Source organism: Blastomyces gilchristii, assembly GCF_000003855.2.
Source record: "Blastomyces gilchristii SLH14081 genomic scaffold supercont1.10, whole genome shotgun sequence".
Lineage (NCBI taxonomy): Eukaryota > Fungi > Ascomycota > Eurotiomycetes > Onygenales > Ajellomycetaceae > Blastomyces > Blastomyces gilchristii.
Window position 1 is genome coordinate 369,771 of NW_003101673.1, and position 21,535 is coordinate 391,305.

General features: G+C 31.6%; 2 protein-coding genes across 2 annotated transcripts; one reads left to right on the forward strand and one right to left on the reverse strand.

Moving 5' to 3' along the window:
- Nucleotides 1-4,078: 4,078 nt before the first annotated feature.
- Nucleotides 4,079-4,531, reverse strand: BDBG_17194 (uncharacterized protein). Its single transcript, XM_031724972.1, has one exon. The coding sequence runs from the start codon at nucleotides 4,484-4,486 to the stop codon at nucleotides 4,148-4,150; it is 339 nt and encodes a 112-aa protein (XP_031578769.1). The 5' UTR covers nucleotides 4,487-4,531; the 3' UTR covers nucleotides 4,079-4,147.
- A 13,284-nt stretch (nucleotides 4,532-17,815) lies between these two features.
- On the forward strand, nucleotides 17,816-21,515 carry BDBG_05134 (uncharacterized protein). Its single transcript, XM_002624319.2, has 4 exons — nucleotides 17,816-18,537; nucleotides 18,685-19,445; nucleotides 19,511-19,650; nucleotides 19,714-21,515. Exons 1-4 carry the CDS (start codon nucleotides 18,317-18,319, stop codon nucleotides 20,500-20,502), a joined length of 1,911 nt encoding a protein of 636 aa, XP_002624365.1. The 5' UTR covers nucleotides 17,816-18,316; the 3' UTR covers nucleotides 20,503-21,515.
- The last annotated feature ends 20 nt before the right edge of the window (nucleotides 21,516-21,535 follow it).

The window sequence follows — 21,535 nt, forward strand, 5'->3', positions numbered from 1 at the left end:
TATTATAATATCACTTCTTCTATTACATAGTCAGAGAAATCACACAAGAATCTCCAATCTCACCTGTTTTATTTGCAATATACACTGCATATTTATTCAAGAATAGAGAGATGAAAATAGTGAGATCTTCAAGTTATGTAGATGATATTGATCTACTCTACAGTTCAAAGACAATCAAAGAGAATTTAAAAGTGATTGAGAAAGTAGTAAAGGAAGTCTTTGTTAGAGCAGATGTCAATCTAATTCAATTTGATATGAATAAAACTGAGTTAATTCACTTTTTTCCTAGATTTAATAAGAAAGAACTAAGTCTAACTCTTCTGAATAAAGAGATTAAACCCAGTTTGAATGTCAAATGGCTAGGAGTATGGTTAAACTTCAAGTTGAATTTTAAATATCATATTCAACAAAGAATCATCAAGGCAGAGAGACTACTGAATAGTATAATCAGACTATCAAATACTGAGAGAGGTCTATCTTTTCAGGCTATGAAACAGTTATACATAGCCTGTATTACCTCAGTAGTTGATTATGAAGTTCAAGTTTGATGAAACAATCAAGATAACTTCACTGAACTGTTTCAAAGTCTATAAAACAGAGCTTTGAGAAGAATTCTGAGAGTATTCAAATCATCTTCTATTAAAGCAATGGAAATTGAAGCCTCAATTTCATCTCCTGCTATTCAATTTGAAAAGGCCTGTATGAACTATGCTCTGAGAGTCATAAAGATGAGCTCAAATCATATAATCAGAGAAAGAGTCTCTTCTTCATTTTCATCAGTTAACTCAGGAAATGAACTGAATTGAAATAGATTTCTTGATTGAAATGAGAATAATGCTTTAAAGAAAATGCTCTCTCAACTGTATAGACTATGTTCACTTATTAAGAATCAATTTTCTTCATTAAATGTTGAGAAAATTGATCATGAGAAGATATCTCTCTGAAGAGAAAAGCTGGAATCTCTCATAGACTTACAAATAAGTGAACTATCTAAAGAGAGAGAATATGAACAGCATTTAAAGAAGATCTCTACAATCAATATAAAAGACTCTATTCTGATTTACTCAGATGACTCAAAAAATGAGAATTTGAATAGATTAGATGCAGGCATTGCTTATACTAAAGATAATATTAATTTTATCTCAGATTTCTGAAATTTAGGCTGTGAATCTGAAGTCTTTGATGCTAAACTATTTGTAATAGTGAAAGCTTTCAAACTCATTGAAATAAAATCTCATAAAAGAGGAAATAGTTTGAAAGAGACATGGATATTCTCTGATAGTCAAGCTGCTTTAAAAAGACTTAGAAATAGTCAGATTCATAATGATCAAATAAATCTTGACCTGATTTTAAACTCTGTTTTGAAAATTCAAAAGAGAAGAACATCTAAACTGATAATTCATCTGCATTGAGTTCCTGCTAATATGAATATTCATGACAATGAATTGGCTGATTCAGCTGCAAAAAAGAGTTCAGAATTAAGCAGATCTATTCAAAAAATAGTGTCCTGGTCTTTCATAGAGAGAAAGATAAAAGAATCTTATTTAAACAAGTGAAATGAAAGCTGGCAGAAACAAAAGAAGAGCATACATTATTCAAGATTTGAGACAAAATCAAAGTGGAAATCTTGTTCAATTAAATACAAAAAGAAAATATTCTCATTCATAATTCAGCTAAAACTAGAACATGATTATTTTAAATTCTATATACAAAGATTTGATGATAGATTTGATTTAACAGAGTGCTCATTCTGCAATACAAATGAGAATTCTGAGTATATTGTAATGCATTGTGCATTATACAATAGTCTCAGAGTCAAATTAAAGAAGAAGTATGATTTAAATCAATTAAATATGAGATTCTTATTCTCAACTGAGACAGAACTTAAATACTTAATAGACTTTCTATCAGAAACTCAAGCAGCTATAAGAAAATGACTCAACTCAGAAGTATCTGAATATGAAGAGGTGAAAATTGATTAGATATAGTCTGTTAAAACAGCTATACACTATCTTTTAATAATTTTATTTTGTTATAGTCTCTCATTGCTGTACTTGTTTCTTTCTGTTCTTTTCTATCTATCTATTTAATGTGTCTATCTTTAAGACTATGTTCTCTTTTCCTTTGTCATGATATTTTCAAATGATTTCAAAGTATTAATAGATGTTGAAATACTGCAATTTGTAAACAGTTTTTGTATTCTGAGCTGAAATTTTCTGATTTTGCATATCTGAAATTGATAAGTGTATAATAGTTGACTCTATAGATATAGGAAAAACCCTGAGAACTAAAGGTTCTCAGGTAGATGTCATAGTCTCTGACTGCATACATCTATAATTGAAGAATAATAATAATAATAAGTCAGAGAAATCAGCTTCAATAACTATCTCATGATCAGAATCAAATATTATCAGCAGAGAGATATTAATAAATATCTTCTTTATTTATATAAATGCAGCTTCAGTATCTGCTAATTATTAAAATACTGAGTCTTTCTTAGTGAGATCTGTAAGTGATCTCATGATATCTAAGAAGTTTCATATAAATCACTGATAGAAGTTAGCAAATCTGATGAAGCTTTATACATCTTTCACAGTACACAGAGCTTCTCATTCAAGAATAGCAGAGACTTTCTCAGAATTTATTCAAATTCTCTTATCAGCTTCTATAATAAAACTTAGATACTTGATACTCTTGACTTCAAAATCACACTTATCAATATCTATCAGTAGTTCTACTTCTTATAGTTATTATAATATCTTTTACACATATTCTTGATATTCTTTTCTGAATTCATCAGTGAAGATGAGAATATTATCTAGATAAGTAGATACAAACTTATCAAGAAAATCTCAGAGTGCTCAGTTGATATACTTCTGAAATATACTGAAGATATTAATCAGTTCAAAGAGTGTGACTATTCATTCAAAGAGATTATAATATGTTCAGAATACTATAAGTTATTCATCTTCTTCAGTAATATGAATCTTATGAAATGCAGTGATAATATTTAGTTTTATAAATTATTAAGCTCATCTGATCTGTGCTAGAGTTTCATTGATAAGAGATAAGAGATATTAATCTTTCTTTATTAATCTATTCAGATCTCAGTAGTTCACACAGAATCAGAGTTCTTTATCTGATTTCTTTGTAAAGAGAATAGAAGCTGCAGCAGAAGAGTTGTTAATATATATGAATTCTTTATTTAACAGATTATTAAGTGTCTTTCAAAGAAGAAGAAGTTCATCTCAGAATATATTATAAAGAGAGTCTCATAACAGTTCAGAATTCTTATTATTCTTTTTCTCTAACTTGATACTGTAATTCACTTCAGAATCTCATAAGAGAAGTATATTTATAATATTATCTTATCAGAAAACATCTAGATATTCATGATATTATTGAGAGAGTTTTATACAAGAATCTGTTATTATAATATAAGATAACTTTTCTAGAGTCTTTTTAATATCAGTCAGACTGATGAAATAGATTGATATATAATTCTGCTATCAGTAAACTTATCAGTGACTCTGTCAGTAATTTTAATAATGACTTCTTTTTCAGAGTATTTTATAAGTGTTGACAGAGATCTGTGTAAGATTCATAGTCTTATAAATATCATCTTCATGAATTCTATTATCATTAGAGAATATCAAGCTTCTGTTTCAAGCATTCAGTAAGATATCTTATTCAGATAGTTAGACAAGTTCTAATATAAGATTATAATTAAGATTATTAACTTCATATATATAGACATCTTCACATTGATGTTCTTTCACATCTATGTTTAGTTTTATTATGTAATGAGTACAAGCATCTTTCAGATTATCAAATTCTGCAAGAAGTCAGAGTTTTAATTAAGAAATACACTGAAGGTTATAATGTCTTACAACTGAAGATTTTATCATTGTATAGTAATATAGATCACTGTCTATCATGACTTTCATATTATACATGTTATCAATCACAGTAGATACAAGAATTGTATTCATTATCATCTTCTCTTCAAATTATTATTATTCAATCTCTTCAAGCTTCTGTTTATGAATTTGAACAGAAGTTTTCAGATTTTACATGCCAACCGCTCCACCACGAACTCGCTCGATTTTTCAAATAAGAACCCGCCGATAGATCCATCGAAAAGCCCTCAATCATACGAGCATTCTGACCCCATCGCCGACCGCATACCCTGTGTGGTGGTGGAGTTATCCAGCCAAATGTGAACCGGACGTTGTTCGAAACTCCTGTGTGGGATTATCCCCCGTTCTCCCCTACCACACCACAACCCCGGGCCAAAGTGCCATACAAATTGTAAGGTGAAGAGACCTAGCCATATGCACCAATCTTCTCGATTTTGGAAGATCCCCGACCTGTAGTTGTGGAGATATCCGAGGAGCGACCTCCGCGAAAACCCTGTCCATCTTTGATGTTCCAAAACACCAACGCCAAGTCTCACCCTCGTACCGCCCTTCCCAATCTGGCCCATCCCCGGCAGAAAAATACAAAAAGATACCTCAGCGATAATATCAAGCACATAATCAATAGACTCTTCTGAAGTGCAACCTTCACAGTCTGTTGTCAGTGTATCTAGACTTCAATACCAAGTCTCACCCTTGTACTACCCCTCTCAATCTGGCTCATCCCCGGCAGAACAATACAAAAAGATACCTTGACAACAGCATTCAATACATAATCAGTGGACAATGAGTCAACAGCACATCAATAACTATAAAATCAGTATACTTCAAGATCTGACTGAGCCTTTGATCCCTGCACAGTGAGATATATTAAATCTAGCTTTAATATCTCAATATTCAATAGATTCTGCAAGAGATTGAGAACAGCAACACTAGATTTCTATTGAATTTGAGAATTAACTCTATATTAATATAATCATTGACAAAGTCTTCTATTTTAAGATATAAATAACCAGTTTCTCTACATCCCGCTGACAATATTTATATTATTATATAGAAACAGACTTATATTCTCTATAATATCAAGACTCTGAAGAGGGAAAGTCTTGATAGAGAGTATACAGTAGTACATATCTTAGCAGTTTCTATCTCATTCTTCTGCAGCAGTTAATACAAAAAAAAGATCTTAGAAATAGTTTTTTACTTCTCTTGAAAAAGTAAGATATTTTTCTCTGAGTTTTATATAATATTCTTACAAAGAATAAAAAAACAGAGCTGTTTTCTGTTATAATTTTATATTCTTTTAAGTAAGAATTACTTTTTCAGTGACTGAAGAGCTTTCATTAATACTTAATTCTTTTTTATACTCTTTATTAACTGATTTGAGTTACACACTTGTTGTGTGAGAAGAATTGAATAATTTAGAATAAAATTGAATAGTTTTAATCAATTTCTCTGTAAAAAATTAATTTATTTTTTATCAGTTTTTCTCTCAAAAACTGTCATATTATCTGATTTATTATCAATTGATATCATACTCTTTCTCACTGTATCTCAAGAAAGAGATTATAAAGATTTTATTGATTTATCTCAAAAATCAATTTTAGTTTATTAGATTCTCTTTAAAAATCTAATCTAGTTACTGAACTAGTGTGAAAAAAATCAGGTGTTTTATACACAAAAGTCTTTTATTCTTCTTTTGAAACAGTCTGATCAACTTTTCAATTGAAAACAGACTTAGAAATATCTCAATTGAAACAGTCTGATCAACTTTTCATTGAGTGAGAATAATAAGTTCAAAAATACACTCAGTTAATATGAAAAAAGATACTTTCTCAAATGCTATTCCTGAGATTGAAATTCTGAAGAGAAGAAAGAAAGAAAAAATAGAGAAATAACAAGTTCTTGAAATACAGGAACTTGAAAAAGCAAGCAAGATTCTTGAAAAGCAGTATCTAAGTGAGATGAATAAAGAAGTTCTGTTAATTCTTCATACTCAGACTAGACAACTATAGAAGATAATCAAGTTCAAACTTGAAATCTCAAACACAGTTCAAAAAACATTGAAAATTCCTTGTATAATCACTGACTCTTCATCTTACTCTTCTTCTTTTTTTTCTACTTCTTCTTCTTCTTTGAATTAGAAGAAAATATATGCTCAAGCAGCTGAATCTGCTATCTCTAAACCTGCTATCTCAAAATCTGCTCAAAATCCTGAGAAAACTGAGAAGAATACTGTTCATATCTCTATTCATAGAAAAGTGAAAAAGAAAATGTAAAAAGAGAAAAACTTTCAAATCTTCAGAAATAGAAGACTTATTCTCAAAGTCTCAAATCAGAACATTCTGCAAAGAAACAAGCTAAACTCAAATCTCATTTTCAGAATCAGAAATGAAATTAATCAGCAGTTCTTTTCTCAGTTGATAACTGATATTAAAGTTTAAAAATCAGTTATAGCTTTAATTGAGTTATTATTCTTTGAAAACTTCATCATTCTGACTACAATGTCTGAATTCAGTGCTGAATTCCTTATTCAGAATGAGAATCTCTGAAAGTCAGCAGTAGAATCTTTGCTAAACACAACAATTCTATCTAAGAGAGATAAAAAGTGAGACAAATTCATTCTTTATAATATTCTAGTTGAAATTTTTGACTGTGAAGAAGAAATGCTACTTCTCAAAAATGAATTGAAAGAATACAACTCTATTCAACTGAGAAAGGAGTCTGTATAACTAAATTCAATTAAGTTCAGACAAAGCAGGAGAAATGCCTCTGTTCTAGTATATATAAAAACACTTGAACAGTCAAAGATCTCTGAAGTAAGAGTAACAGATTTGAAAATGAGAGTTCATGAATATAAAGACTTAAGAATGAATCTCAAAGCTCAAACACAGTGTTCAAACTGTCAAAGATATGAATACTTTGCAATCTCATATTTTAGAGACTTAAAATGTGCATTCTGTGCCAGAGATTATAAAACTAGTGAGTATAAATGTGAAACATGCTTAAAAAGAGATGAAATATATCAACACACTCTGCTTAAGTGCTCTAATTGCAAAGAAAAACATGCATCTAGCTCAAAAGAATGTATATTTACTTCTAGAACTCAAAAGAACTGAAGAAAAGATAAAGCTCAAAGTTAATCTAGAACTGAAGAGAAGAGTCAAGTCAGTAGACTTATAACTATAAGCTTAAAAAGAAGAAACTCTCAACTATTTAAATCTTCAAACTTCAATTCTTCTGCTAAATGTAAATAGAATTTGAATTCTCAAACTTCTGTTAAGATTAGAGAATTGAGAAATGACTCTGATAATAAACTAGATATAATGTAAGCAGTTGAGATTCCTACTTTTCAAAATAGTTATAATCTACTATCTGATAATAGTGACTAGATTCTACTCTATCTCTACTCTCTTTTAGTATGAATATACAACAAAAACAATAAAAAAAGTTTAAAAACTCTTCAAAAATCACATTTATTCAAAATAATATGAATAGAAACTCAAATTGTATTTATTCTTGTCTTCAAATTATATTTGAATAAAAAGTTGATTTTGTACTACTTCAGGAACCGAATTTTGATACTGAGTAAAATTATATTATTTCTTATTCAAGCTATTACTGCTTTCTATCTCAAAAGTCTGAGATAAAGTCAAGAGTAGTGATCTATGAAAGAAAGAGATCAAGATATTAATTTAATCTAAGATTTGATATCATGTCTGACCCTGATATTCTGGTGAGTGATATTATAGATAAAGAAAATAAGTTTGATACTATACAGCTTATAAATATCTATAATGAAAAGTCATTGAAGAAAAATAACAATATCTGAATAATTGATAGAGAATTTCTGAATATAACTTTATTAAGAAACTCTATAATTGTAGAAGATTTCAATGCACATTATCTCTGATGAAATTCAGAATGCAAGAGAGCAGTGAGAGCTGATAATCTGATTGAATGAACCTTTGAGCATTCAATAGATTTGATTAATAAGTCTGATCAACAAACATTCTTTAGAAAAGATATGAAATAGAAGTCTATTATAGATCTAATCTTTATGTCACAAAATCTAATGAAAAGAAGACTTATAAACTGGTTTATTAATTCAAATGAGACATCAGAATCAGGTCATGAGATTATTCAATTTAATATTGAACTGAGTGAAAAATAAATGAGTGAAAATCCTCTTCTCTCTAATCAGTATAACTTTGAAAAAGCTGATTGAAAAGCAGTTGAAGAAAGTATAAAACTGTTAAAATCTGAAAAACAGAATGAGCTATATTGAAATTCTGATCAAGATATCTCAAATAAAATGCTTGAGAATAGAGTGAAGCTTATTACATCTATTATTCTAACAAGTGTTAGAGATAATATTTCAAAGAGAAAATCTTCTGAGTATTCAAAATCTTGATGAAATGAGAATATCTCATCTAAAAGAAAAGAATTAGCTACTGCTAGAAGAGATTGAAAGAATGATGTAATATCTGATGAAGAGTTCAAAACTGTCAGAAATGAATATTTTTCAGATATTAAAAGAGCTAAAACAGACTGCTGAAATAAATTTCTTAAAGAAGTATAAGAGAAGAAAGTTTTTAAAGCTTTTAACTATACTAAAACAAGAAGTGTAGCAAAACTTCCAGTCTTAGAATATGAGTTTCAGAATGAATCATATACAGCAAACTCTTTTGAGAAAAAATGTCAAGCTTTTATGAGAATTCTCTTTCAGAACTCATCAGATTCAGATTCAGATTCAGAGAAAGAGAATATATCACTTCTCAACTACATTGATGAAAATGACTGAGAATAGCCTGATCTTATATAAGATGAATTAGAGTCAGCTATCTTCTCAAGTTCTGTTAAAACTGCTGCAGATCCTGATTTAATTAATCACTTAATTATTTAAAATACATATTTCTACTTAAAGAATGAATATTTTAAGCTCTTTTTCAATCTCTTAAAAAATGAATATCATTCTGAATGCTGAAGAGAAGCCACTGAAGTGATTCTTACAAAATCTAATAGAAAAACTTCAATTTCTAAGTTATATAGAGTAATATCTCTATTGAACTGCCTAGAAAAGGTTTTAGAAAAGATAATAGCTACTTGACTATCTTTTATAAGCTCTATAAGTGATTCTCTTTTATTCAGTGAATAAATGAGAGATAGAAAACAGTGTTCTGCAATTAACACTGTTCTCTCAGTTGTTTATAATATTTAAATAGCAAAGCATGAGAATCTGGTCTCAACTGTAGTTTTTATTGATATAAAAGAAGCATTTGATCATGTTTCAAAGTCAAAGTTAATTCAGATATTAAAGATATTAAAACTGTCACTTTCTCTAATAAAATGAGTTAACTGTTTTATGTTTAAAAGAATTATATAACTCTTCTTTGATGGAATGAAATAAGATAAGACTGAGATAAAAATAGAAGTATCACAGAGATCTTCAATCTCACTTATTTTATTTATAATATACACTGCATATCTATTCAAAAATAGAAATATGAGAATAGTATGATCTCTGAGTTATGTGAATGATATTGATCTAGTCTACAGCTCAAAAACTATCAAAGAGAATTTGAAAGTAATTGAAGAAGCTGCAAAGAAAATCTTTGTTAGAGCAGATATCAATCAAATTTAATTTAATATGAATAAAACTGAGTTAATTCATTTCTTTTCTAGATTCAATGAGAAAGAACTATCTCTAACTCTTTTAAATAGAGAGATTAAACTCAGTGTAAATGTCAAATGATTAGAAGTATGATTAAACTTCAAGTTGAATTTTAAATATCATATACAACAAAGAACTGTCAAGGCAGAAAGACTATTGAATAACATAATCAGACTATCAAATACAGAGAGAGATCTATTCTTTCAGACTATGAGACAGTTATATATAGCCTGTATTACATCAGTAGCTGATTATGAAGTTCAAGTTTAATGAAATAATGAAGAGAATTTCACTGAACTCTTTCAAAGTCTGTAAAACAGAGTCTTGAGAAGAATTCTGAAAGCATTCAAATCATCTTCTATTAAAGCAATGAAAATTGAAGCTTCAATTCCTTCTCCTGCTATTAGATTTGAAAAGGCCTGTATGAACTATGCTCTGAGAGTTGTAAAGATAAGCTTAAATCATATAATCAGAGAAAGAGTCTCTTCTTCATTTTCATCAATTAACTCTGAAAATGAACTGGATTGAAATAGATTTCTTGATTGAAATGAAAATAATTCTTCAAAGAAAATGTCTTCTCAACTGTACAGACTATACTCTCTGATTAAAAATCAATTTTCTTCTTTAAATATTGAAAAAGTTGATCATGAGAAGTTATCTCTCTGAAGAGAAAAGCTTGAATCTCTTATAGACTTATAAATAAGTGAACTATCAAAAGAGAAAGAATATGAACAGCATTTGAAGAGAATTTCTATAATTAATATAAAAGACTCTATTCTGATTTATTCAGATGGCTCAAAAAAGAAGAACTTGAATAGATTAGACACAGGCATTGCTTATACTGAAGATAATATCAATTTTATCTCAGATTTCTGAAATCTAGGCTGTGAATGTAAAGTCTTTGATGCTGAACTATTTGTAATAGTGAAAGCTTTCAAACTCATTGAAATAAAATCTTATAAAAGAGGAAATTGTTTGAAAGAGATATGAATATTCTCTGATAGTCAAGCTGCTTTAAAAAGACTTAGAAATAGTCAGATTTATAATGATTAAATGAATCTTGAACTGATCTTAAACTCTGTTTTAAAAATTCAAAAGAGAAGAATATCAAAGCTGATAATTCATCTGCACTAAGTTCCTGCTCATATGAATATTCATGACAATGAATTGACTGATTCAGCTGTAAAAAAGAATGCAGAATTAAGCAGATCTATTCAAAAAATTGTGTTCTGATCTTTTATAAAGAGAAAAATAAAAGAATCTTGTTTAGACAAGTGAAATGAAAGCTGGCAGAAATAAAAGAAGAGTATACATTATTCAAGATTTGAAACAAAACTCAAGTGAAAATCTTGTTTAATTAAATGTAAAAAGAAAATATTCTCATCTATAATACAGCTGAAACTAGGACATGGCTATTTCAAATCTTATATACAAAAATTTGATGATAGATTTGACTCAATAGAATGCTCATTCTGTAATACAAATGAGAATTCTGAGTATATTGTAATGCACTGTGTATTATACAATAGTCTCAGAGCTAGATTGAAAGAGAAGTATGATCTAAATCAATTAAATATGAGATTCTTATTCTCAACTGAGACAGGAATTAAATACTTAATAGACTTTCTATCAGAAACTCAAGCAGCTATAAGAAAATAGCTAAATTCAGAATTATCTGAATATGAAGAGAAGGAAATCAATCAGATATAGTCTGTTAAAACAGCTATATACTATCTTTTAATAATTTGTTTTATTACAGTTTTTCTTTACTTTATCTTTTTCTTTCAATTTCTTTCTGTCTATCTATTTAATGTGTCTATCTTTAAGACTGTGTTCTCTTTTCTTTGTCATGATATTGTCAAATGATTTCAAAGTATCAGAAGATGTTAAAACACTGCAATTTGTAAACAGTTTTTGTATTCTGAGCTGGAATTTTCTGATTTTGCATATCTGAAATTGATGAATGTATAATAGTTAACTTTACAGATATAGGAAAAACCCTGAGAACTAAAAGTTCTCAGATAGATGTCATAGTCTCTGACTGCATACATCTATAATTGAAGAATAATAATAATAATAATAATAATGAACAGAAGTTAATCTTTTCTCTGTTTCACTGAGATATTTTTATAGTTATTTTCTGAATCTTTCTTCACTGTAATGTAGTTAACATGAACAGACACTGATCTTTCTCTCAAGTGTGAAGATATATAGATCAATTGACAGTTGAAAGCAATGTGTTCTGATTAGTTACAGTTGATACACACTTTATATTGATATTGATCAGTGACTTCTTCAGAAGTGATCTTAGAAACTCAGAAGTCTGTTTAAATGACAGAAACTCTTGCTTATGCATAGATATTTAAATCTATTCAGTTCATAATCTCTGCATCATTATTCTTTGATGTGAGTGTATAAGTGACTAAGATGTAATATCTTCTATCACTGTTCTGTATACTCTTGAGCTTGATAAGACAGTCATTCAATATCTGAAGCTGTGTGTAGAAGCCTTTATAAGTCTGATCTTTATCTACACTTATAAGAGTCTGTAAGAGTTTGAAAGTTAATGTCTTCTTAAGCATGCTAATCTTCATTTGATTCTCTCAAGATTGATTATCTACTTCTAGAATCTTGATATTGAAGTCAGAAATAAGTGTTATAAGAGAAGTGTTTCTCTGTTAAGTACTCTATAATTAATCTAATGCTTTCTATTTCATGACAGTGTCTCAGAACAGAATATCAAGATATTTTATAATATTATCAGATATTTATAATACTGATTCATATACTTTCATTCATGAATGAAACTTCTGTTTTATATAATCTTTCAATTATTCATTAATATATTAATCTTGATTGATTAATAAACTGATAACATCTTCATCTATACTCAGTTTCATGAGTATTTCCATTCTTCATGATGAGTAGAGAGTGAGATTGAAAGTATTAAAATATATAGAAGTATCTAAGCATTCTTTCAGTGCTTTTATATTCAATTCTGTAGATATTGAAATTATATGAGTTAATTATTGAATGTCTTTGTATTAAAGTTGTTAAATTACATGCATGTCTACTATCTATTACTGTTATAATTTCAATATTATTCAGAGTCACTGTGATATTATATCTATACTCACATTTAAGAGTTTCATATTATTGTTAGACATGATTATATCAATTATTAAATATATAATATCTATGAAATCTGAAGAAGTGTAATTGTATTCTTATATATCTGAGTATCAGAACTCTCAGATCTTTTATTAATATTCTCTTATAAAATCTTATTCTCTTTATAAGATCTTGTTATAGAGTTAAAGTAACTGATGAGTAAGCTTCTATCTGAGAACTCAGTGTCTACTTAACTATTTGACTGTTTCTTCATTTCTTATGCATTGTTACATGTTCAGATATCTCTTAATAAATAATCATTTCTAATGAGAAGATAATGCATAAATAATCATTTTCTAATAAGAAGATGATGAATATTTTTATAGTGTAAGAAGTCTACACTGAATAGATCAGTATAATATTGATAGATCTTATATAACAAAGATAAAAATATTAAAGAAGAAAAGAAAGAGAAAGTGTGAGAATCAGTGATTGAGATAAATATTTATACATGTATGTGATGATGTACGCAGTAAAGCTTTGAGATGGAAGAATATACACGCGTTTGTAGCGGCCGAGGATCAGTGATCAGAAATGGCTGAGAATTGAAGTGTATGTTACGCGCGTTTGTAGCGGCTGAGGATTGGTGATCGGGAATGAAAGAATCTATGAAGTGTAATGAAATAGTCTATATAATTGATCGGGCGCAGCCCGCCACAGTTCACAGGCTTAAGAGACTACTGTTGATTTTGAACTGAGTGAAAAACAAATGAGTGAAAATTCTCTTCTCTCTAATCAGTTTAACTTTGAAAAAGCTGATTGAAAAGCAGTTGAAGAAAGTATAAAACTGTTAAAATCTGAAAGACAGAGTGAGCTATATTGAAATTCTAGTCAAGATATCTCAAATGAAATACTTAAGAATAGAGTGAAGCTCATTACATCTATTATTCTAATAAGTGTTAGAGATAATATTTTAAAGAGAAAATCTTCTAAGTATTCAAAACCTTGATGAAATGAGAATATCTCATCTAAAAGAAAAGAATTAGCTACTGCTAGAAGAGATTGAAAGAATAATGTAATATCTGATAAAGAGTTCAAAGCTGTCAAAAATGAATATTTTTCAGATATTAAAAGAGTTAAAACAGACTGCTGGAATAAATTTCTTAAAGAAGTATAAGAAAAGGAAGTTTTTAAAGCTTTTAATTATACTAAAACAAGAAGTGTAGACTGTATAGCAAAACTTCCAGCCTTAGAATATAAGTTTCAGAATGAATTATATATAGTAAACTCTTTTAAGGAAAAATGTTAAGCTTTCATGAGAATTCTCTTTCAGAACTCATCAGATTCAGATTCAGATTCAGAGAAAGAGAATATATCACTTCTCAACTATATTAATGAAAATGACTGGAAATGACCTGATCTTACATAAGATGAATTAGAGTCAGCTATCTTCTCAAGTTCTATTAAAACTGCTACAGGGCCTGATTCAATTAATCACTTAATTATTTAAAATACATATTCCTACTTAAAGAATGAATATTTTGAGCTCTTTTTCAATCTCTTGAAAAATGAATATCATTCTGAATGCTGAAGAGAAGTCACTGAAGTGATTCTTGTAAAATCTAATAGAAAAACTTTAATTTCTAAGTTATATAGAGTAATATCTCTATTAAACTGTCTAGAAAAGATTTTAAAAAAGATAATAGCTACTTAACTATCTTTTATAAGCTCTATTAATAACTCTCTTTTATTCAGTGAATAAATAAGAGATAGAAAATAATGTTCTGTAATTAACACTATTCTCTTAGTTATTTATAATATTTAAATAGCAAAGCATGAAGATCTGATCTTAACTGCAGTTTTTATTAATATAAAAGAAGCATTTGATCATATTTCAAAGTCAAAGTTAATTCAGACTTTGAAGATGTTAAAACTATTACTTTCTCTAATAAAATGAGTTAACTGTTTTATATCTAAAAGAATCATACAACTTTTCTTTGATAAAATGAAATAAGACAAGACTGAGATAAAAATAGAAGTACTGTAAGAATTTTCAATCTCACTCATTTTATTTATAATATACACTGCATATTTATTCAAAGATAGAAATATAAAAATAGTATAATCTCTGAGTTATATAGATGATATTGATCTAGTCTACAGCTTAAAAACTATCAAAGAGAATTTGAAAGTGATTGAAAAAGCTGTAAAGAAAATTCTTCTCAGAGTAGATATCAATCAAATTCAATTTAATATGAATAAAACTGAGTTAATTCATTTCTTTTCTAGATTCAATGAGAAAGAACTATCTCTAACTCTTTTAAATAGAGAGATTAAACCCAGTTTAAATGTTAAATGATTAGAAGTATGATTAAACTTCAAGTTGAATTTTAAATATCATATTCAACAAAGAACTATCAAGACAAAAAGACTATTAAATAACATTATCAGACTATCAAATACACAGAGAGATCTATTCTTTCAGACTATGAGATAGTTATATATAGCCTGTATTATCTCAGTAGCTGATTATAAAGTTCAAGTTTGATGAAATAATTAAGAAAATTTCACTGAACTCTTTCAAAGTCTGTAAAACAGAGCTTTGAGAAGAATTCTGAGAGTATTTAAATCATCTTCTATTAAAGTAATGAAAATTGAAGCTTCAATTCTCTCTTCTGCTATTAGATTTAAAAAGACCTGTATAAACTATACTCTGAGAGTTATAAAGATGAGCTTAAATTATATAATCAGAGAAAGAGTCTCTTTCTCATTTTCATCAGTTAACTCTGAAAATGAACTGAATTGAAATAGATTTCTTAATTGAAATGAAAATAATTCTTCAAAGAAAATGTCTTATCAACTGTACAGACTATACTCACTGATTAAAAATCAATTTTCTTCTTTAAATATTGAAAAAGTTGATCATGAGAAGTTATCTCTCTGAAGAGAAAAGCTTGAATCTCTTATAGACTTATAAATAAGTGAACTATCTAAAGAGAAAGAATATGAACAGTATTTGAAGAGAATTTCTATAATTAATATAAAAGACTCTATTTTGATTTATTCAGATGACTCAAAAAATGAGAATTTGAATAGATTAAATGCAGACATTGCTTATACTGAAGATAATATTAATTTTATCTCAGATTTCTGAAATTTAGACTGTGAATCTGAAGTCTTTGATGCTGTACTATTTACAATAGTAAAAGCTTTCAAACTTATTAAAATAAAATCTCATAAAAGAGAAAATAGTTTGAAAGAGATATAAATATTCTCTGATAGTCAAGCTGCTTTAAAAAGACTTAGAAATAGTCAGATTTATAATAATCAAATGAATCTTGAACTAATCTTAAACTTCATTTCAAAAATTCAAAAGAGAAGAATATTAAAGCTGATAATTCATCTGCACTAAGTTCCTACTTATATGAATATTCATGAAAATGAATTGACTGATTTAGCTGTAAAAAAAGATTCAGAATTAAGCAGATCTGTTCAAAAAATTATATTCTGATCTTTTATAAAGAGAAAAATAAAAGAATCTTGTTTAGATAAGTGAAATGAAAGCTGGCAGAAATAAAAGAAGAGTATATATTATTCAAGATTTGAAATAAAACTCAAGTGAAAATCTTGTTTAATTAAATATAAAAAGAAAATATTCTCATCTATAATACAGCTGAAATTAGAATATAACTATTTCAAATCTTATATATAAAGATTTGATGATAGATTTCATTCAATAGAATGCTCATTCTGCAATGTAAATAAGAATTCTGAGTATATTATAATGCACTGTGCATTATACAATAGTCTCAGAGTCAGATTGAAAGAGAAGTATAATTTAAATTAATTAAATATAAGATTCTTATTCTCAACTGAGACAGAAATTAAATACTTAATAGACTTTCTATCAGAAACTCAAGCAGCTATAAGAAAATGACTGAATTCAGAAATATCTAAATATGAAGAGGAGAAAATTGATCAGATATAGTCTGTTAAAACAGCTATATACTATCTTTTAATAATTTATTTCATTACAGTCTCTTATTATTTTACTTTACTTTTTTCTTTCTATTCTTTTCTATCTATCTATTTAATATGTCTATCTTTAAGACTGTGTTCTCTTTTCTTTTATCATATCAAATGATTTCAAAGTATCAAAAGATGTTAAAATACTGCAATTTATAAACAGTTTTTATATTCTGAGCTGAAATTTTCTGATTTTACATATCTGAAATTGATGAATGTATAATAGTTAACTTTATAGATATAGGAAAAACTCTGAGAACTTTTAGTTCTCAGATAGATGTTATAGTCTCTGACTGTATACATCTATAATTGAAGAATAATAATAATAATAATACTACTGTTAACTATATGAAGTATTAATATATCTAGAATAATAGAAAGAGTTCAGACTCATTTATTACAGAATCTGTAACTGTAGAAGAATCTGATTTCACTGTACATATTTATTTACAGTTCTACACAGTATAAAGAGATAATCAGTGATAGAAAAGATATAATAAAAGAAGATTACAATATCTGAGTTCTCTGAGTATGATATTAAAGATAGATAGCTGTAGAAGTAGTAGAACACTGTAAAGAAATAAATTAACTAAGAGACTGATTTTATAAGCAGTGAACACAGACTTTTAATACATTATTCATTCTTGAGAATCTATGAGAGATGATTAATCAGATGTATTATCTATTCAAGAATCTGTACAGAGTAGATTATTAATCAGATATGTTATCTATTTAAGAATCTGTACAGAGTAGATAGTTGATAAGATGTATAATCTATTATTCAAGAATCTGTACAGAGTAGATGTAGGCTACTGAGACAAAAGAGCTCAGTCACCACCAGCACTGCTGGTAGAAGGGCCGATCAACCCCTGAGACCCTCAACAGTAGATGATATGATAGTGCAATGTCACAGGATTGCGCTTCACTTAATTCTACACCAATCAGTGGGCTGTATTCACGCCAAGAACCCCAAAAAGGAAATTCTCCACTTTTAATGACCAGGGTTTTCATCATATATTTGCTTCGCTTCGCTCCGCAAATAAGATAAGCGGTGCCATGATGAGAGTCACATGACTGTAATATTTACGCTAACTGCATGAGGAAATAGCTGAATAAGCCGCGTCTCCCGCCATTGAACGTCATGAATGAGCGCGACGGCGAGACTCGACACTGCAAAAAAATTTTGACCAAAGCGACTGTTTCCGGATACACGGATCTATATATGTTGAATATATAACCGGATATACGCAACACATACACTGCTTTAAACCTCTTGAACCGATTTTCTTCAACCCGACTGGCCTTTTGGTTGGTGGCTGTCTGGCTTATCTGCCTTTCACTTTTGCAGACGGGAGTCCGTCCCTGGCTTGCGATACCCCTTTTCACGAAAGACCAATATTTCTAGGCATTATCGCCTTTATAACGTTTATACATGAGATTTTGATCCTCCCTCTGTTTGTTTCGCTGTGAGGGACCAAGTTTCGGGTCGTGATCGTCAAAAGGAGAGTGCTGCCCGTCCCTGGATCCCGGCTTCTCTAAATCTCACAACCGACTTGCACCTCCAGTTCTCTCGCAGCTACCCTAAGCTATGTCGGATATTGACGCAGAAATCTTGGCGCTTGCGGGAGGGGATGATTCCTCGGACGAGGAAACTACCGCTACCCAGCCAAAACGTGCCTCGCCCGGCCAACAAGGAGGGGAAGAGTCTGAGGAAGAGAGCGGCGAAGTTTCGAGAAGGAGAGGTGGAAAGCACTCTTCGCGCACTAAGAGGCCAAGAAACGCCAGAGACGATGATGATGATGCAGAACTGTATGTGTTATTTGCTTACATTTGACCTGCACATTCACTTGTTATTGTCTATCTTGTCTTTCATCGCCATCTTTACCTTCTGCTTCCGTTACCCTCTACCACAGCCACAAACCAAGCAGAAATGTTAACCTCACCATCTACGTTCAGCTCGTCCTCTTCCTCGCGATCTCGCACCTCTCTGCGATCCGCCTCCATGTCTGAATCCGACTCTGACGATGTCTCTCCACCTTCCGATGATCAGGGCCCGATTTTCCCTTATGAAAAGCTCTTCTATTCCGCCAAAGACAAGGCCGAGGTGATGGCTTTGCCTGAAATACAACGCGAGGAACTACTATCCGAAAGAGCTCAGCAAGTTGACCGCCATAATCAAGATCTCGCTCTCCGCCGTCTCCTCGCCTCTCGTGAACGGGAGGACGCTCGTGCGGCTGAGAAGAAGAAACGCAAAGCTGGAGCCACGGACATGGAAGAGAGCCAGCGCAAAAGTTCACGGCAAAAGACTACCCTAGGAGGTCGCAAGGTTGGAGAAACTTCTGATGCGATCGAGGCGTACAAGCGCCAGCGCGAGGAGAAGGGTAAACGCGACGAGCAGCGTCGAAGGGATGCCAGTTCGAGAAGAAAGGATAGAGCTAGCGGTTCGCCAGATGAAGGTCTTTGGGATGGTGATGCTAATGGCGGGAGTGATGTTGAATGGGATGAGGGACCACGTCGTCGATCTCCGTCTTTGCCCCGGGATGATCCACCAGCTGAACTGAGGGATATTCAACGTGCCCGTGTTGGTCGCAGTAATTTTGCGCAGGTTTGCTTCTATCCCGGATTCGACAGTGCTATTGCCAACTGTTACGTTCGGGTTGTTATTGGGGTCAATAAGGAAACGCAGCAAAATGAGTACCGACTCTGTTCTATTAAAAGTATATTATTCCCCCGCTTGTGGCTATGTATTGACTTCACATATTAATTCGTGGTATTTTGCTAGGGTTCGCGGAGGGCAAGCCTTATGCCATGGAAGGGCCTAACGGTAGAAGTTTCATCACTACTCAGTACGCAGTTCTTGCCCATGGCAAGGCGGAGAGGGAGTTCCCTTTCATCGCATGTTCGGATTCGCCAATCACTGATGTATGTATCCTGTTGGATCAATAGTTTAACAACTGGGAAGATGGATTCTAACCGTATATCTAGGCTGAATTCAACCGCTACCGTCAAACCATGGCAGTGGAAGATTGCAAGATGGCCACAAAGTCCATGGTTGCTGGCAAGGTCGCGGATATCAACCGGCTCATCAATCACCAATTTACAAAGGAGGAGCTAGAAGAAAAACTCCGTCGGCAGGGAACCAACGATAACAAGATGAAAGTTTTTGAACGTCTCCAGCTCGAGAAGCGCCGCCAGGAAGCGATCGCAGCCGGTGACGAAGCAGCGGTTGCCCAGTGTGATGCCGAACTACAACGTTTTACAGGGCCTAAGCTGGCCTTTGGTACAAGTCTAGTTAAGCCCCGCTCAACGGAAAAGACGCAACAGGAACGCTTGCAAGAACTGAACCGACGCAACCAGAAACTCAACGCTGAAAACGTGCGGCGTGCACAGCTCGAGGAGCGGCGGCGCGAACGACTTGCCGCGGCTGCTGTGGCGCGTGGTGAAGCTGTCGCCAACCGTTTCGCGCGTGTGAAGACGAAGGCGAGAACCCATTATGACGTTCATGGGAACCGGCTTGTTCCGAAGAGTGGAGAGGACGGAGGAACGAGCGATATGAGTCGTCCAGTTACACCCATCACGGGTGCTAACACTCCTAATGGCAATAAAGCTAGCACACCTACACCTAATGGTGCGAGCGCGACACCTTCTAGTACCAAGGGCGCGAGTGATTCGATGAAACCAGCACGCAAGGGGGGAATCCCTGTTATCCGCCATCGGCCCACGGATGATGAAAATATCGCCGCTTTGGATTTCGATATTGATATTGAGATTTAAACGAATTTTTGTTACATTGTGGGCTAGCTAAAGTTTTTCATCTCTTTTGCGTGCGGCAGTGCCAAAGGGCAACAGTCGTTCTTCAAATTCCCCCTTTTCTCTTACCTTACCTTCCACTGACAAGAGCAAGTCGAAACAAAGAGGGGCCAACTATTTGGCGTTTTAGTTGACTAGTTCGGGGTTGCTATTTTTGTTTGCTTCAATCGGTTTTTATAGGTTTCATATGGATACATAGCGGGTTGTTTCCGGTATATAATTCCCTCCCCCCATGTTTAATGTTTCGCAACTATCTGGCCATTCTTACTTTTTTTCATGGCGTCTGGTCCTATGGAATGGTTCTCTTTCTCTTTTCTGTTCCTATTCTTCGTCTCGTTTCTCTCCCTCCCTAGCCCTAACTTACGTTTGCTTCTGCATCCTGTGTTAAATTTTACCTTTTTTTCTCTTCCTCCCCCCCTTACAAGCCTTTGTAAAAATCCTAGTTTTCGCAAGCTCTTGATGTATTTTATTTAGCATTGGTAATGCTCATCTTCAATAGACTGTTGCCTTTGATACTTTCTATTATCTTTTCCTTCTTTTTTATACCCCTATTTTTTTGCCAGTCCCATGCTTCTCGTCTCAAGACCCTACTGCTGTGTTCTCGCGTTCATCCGTTCCCGGGTTTGGAGGATATGGGGATGATGGGGTTTTTTTTGTCTCCATTTTCCGGACTGATAAGTGCTGTAGCCGGAAAGCGATCCAGTAGAAGACAAGAAGGAGATAGAAGATGTAAAAAAGAATGGAAAGATGAAATTACAAAAAGGGGAGAAGCTGCGAAAATAGATATTTGAAGAGAGGGAGCGACGAGAAGTCTGTTTTCAGTGTTTTGTTCTATTTTTCCTCTCCCTGCTCAAACAGTTTCCTTTCTTTGTATTAGTGAGCCTCTTGTCTTAGTTTTTTTTTGCCCCTCCTATCTCTATTTTCGAGTGCATGGACTAATAAATATTGTTCTTCTGAGCTGACTGGGGTCTGAACCAAGGAAGCAGTCAGCCCTATC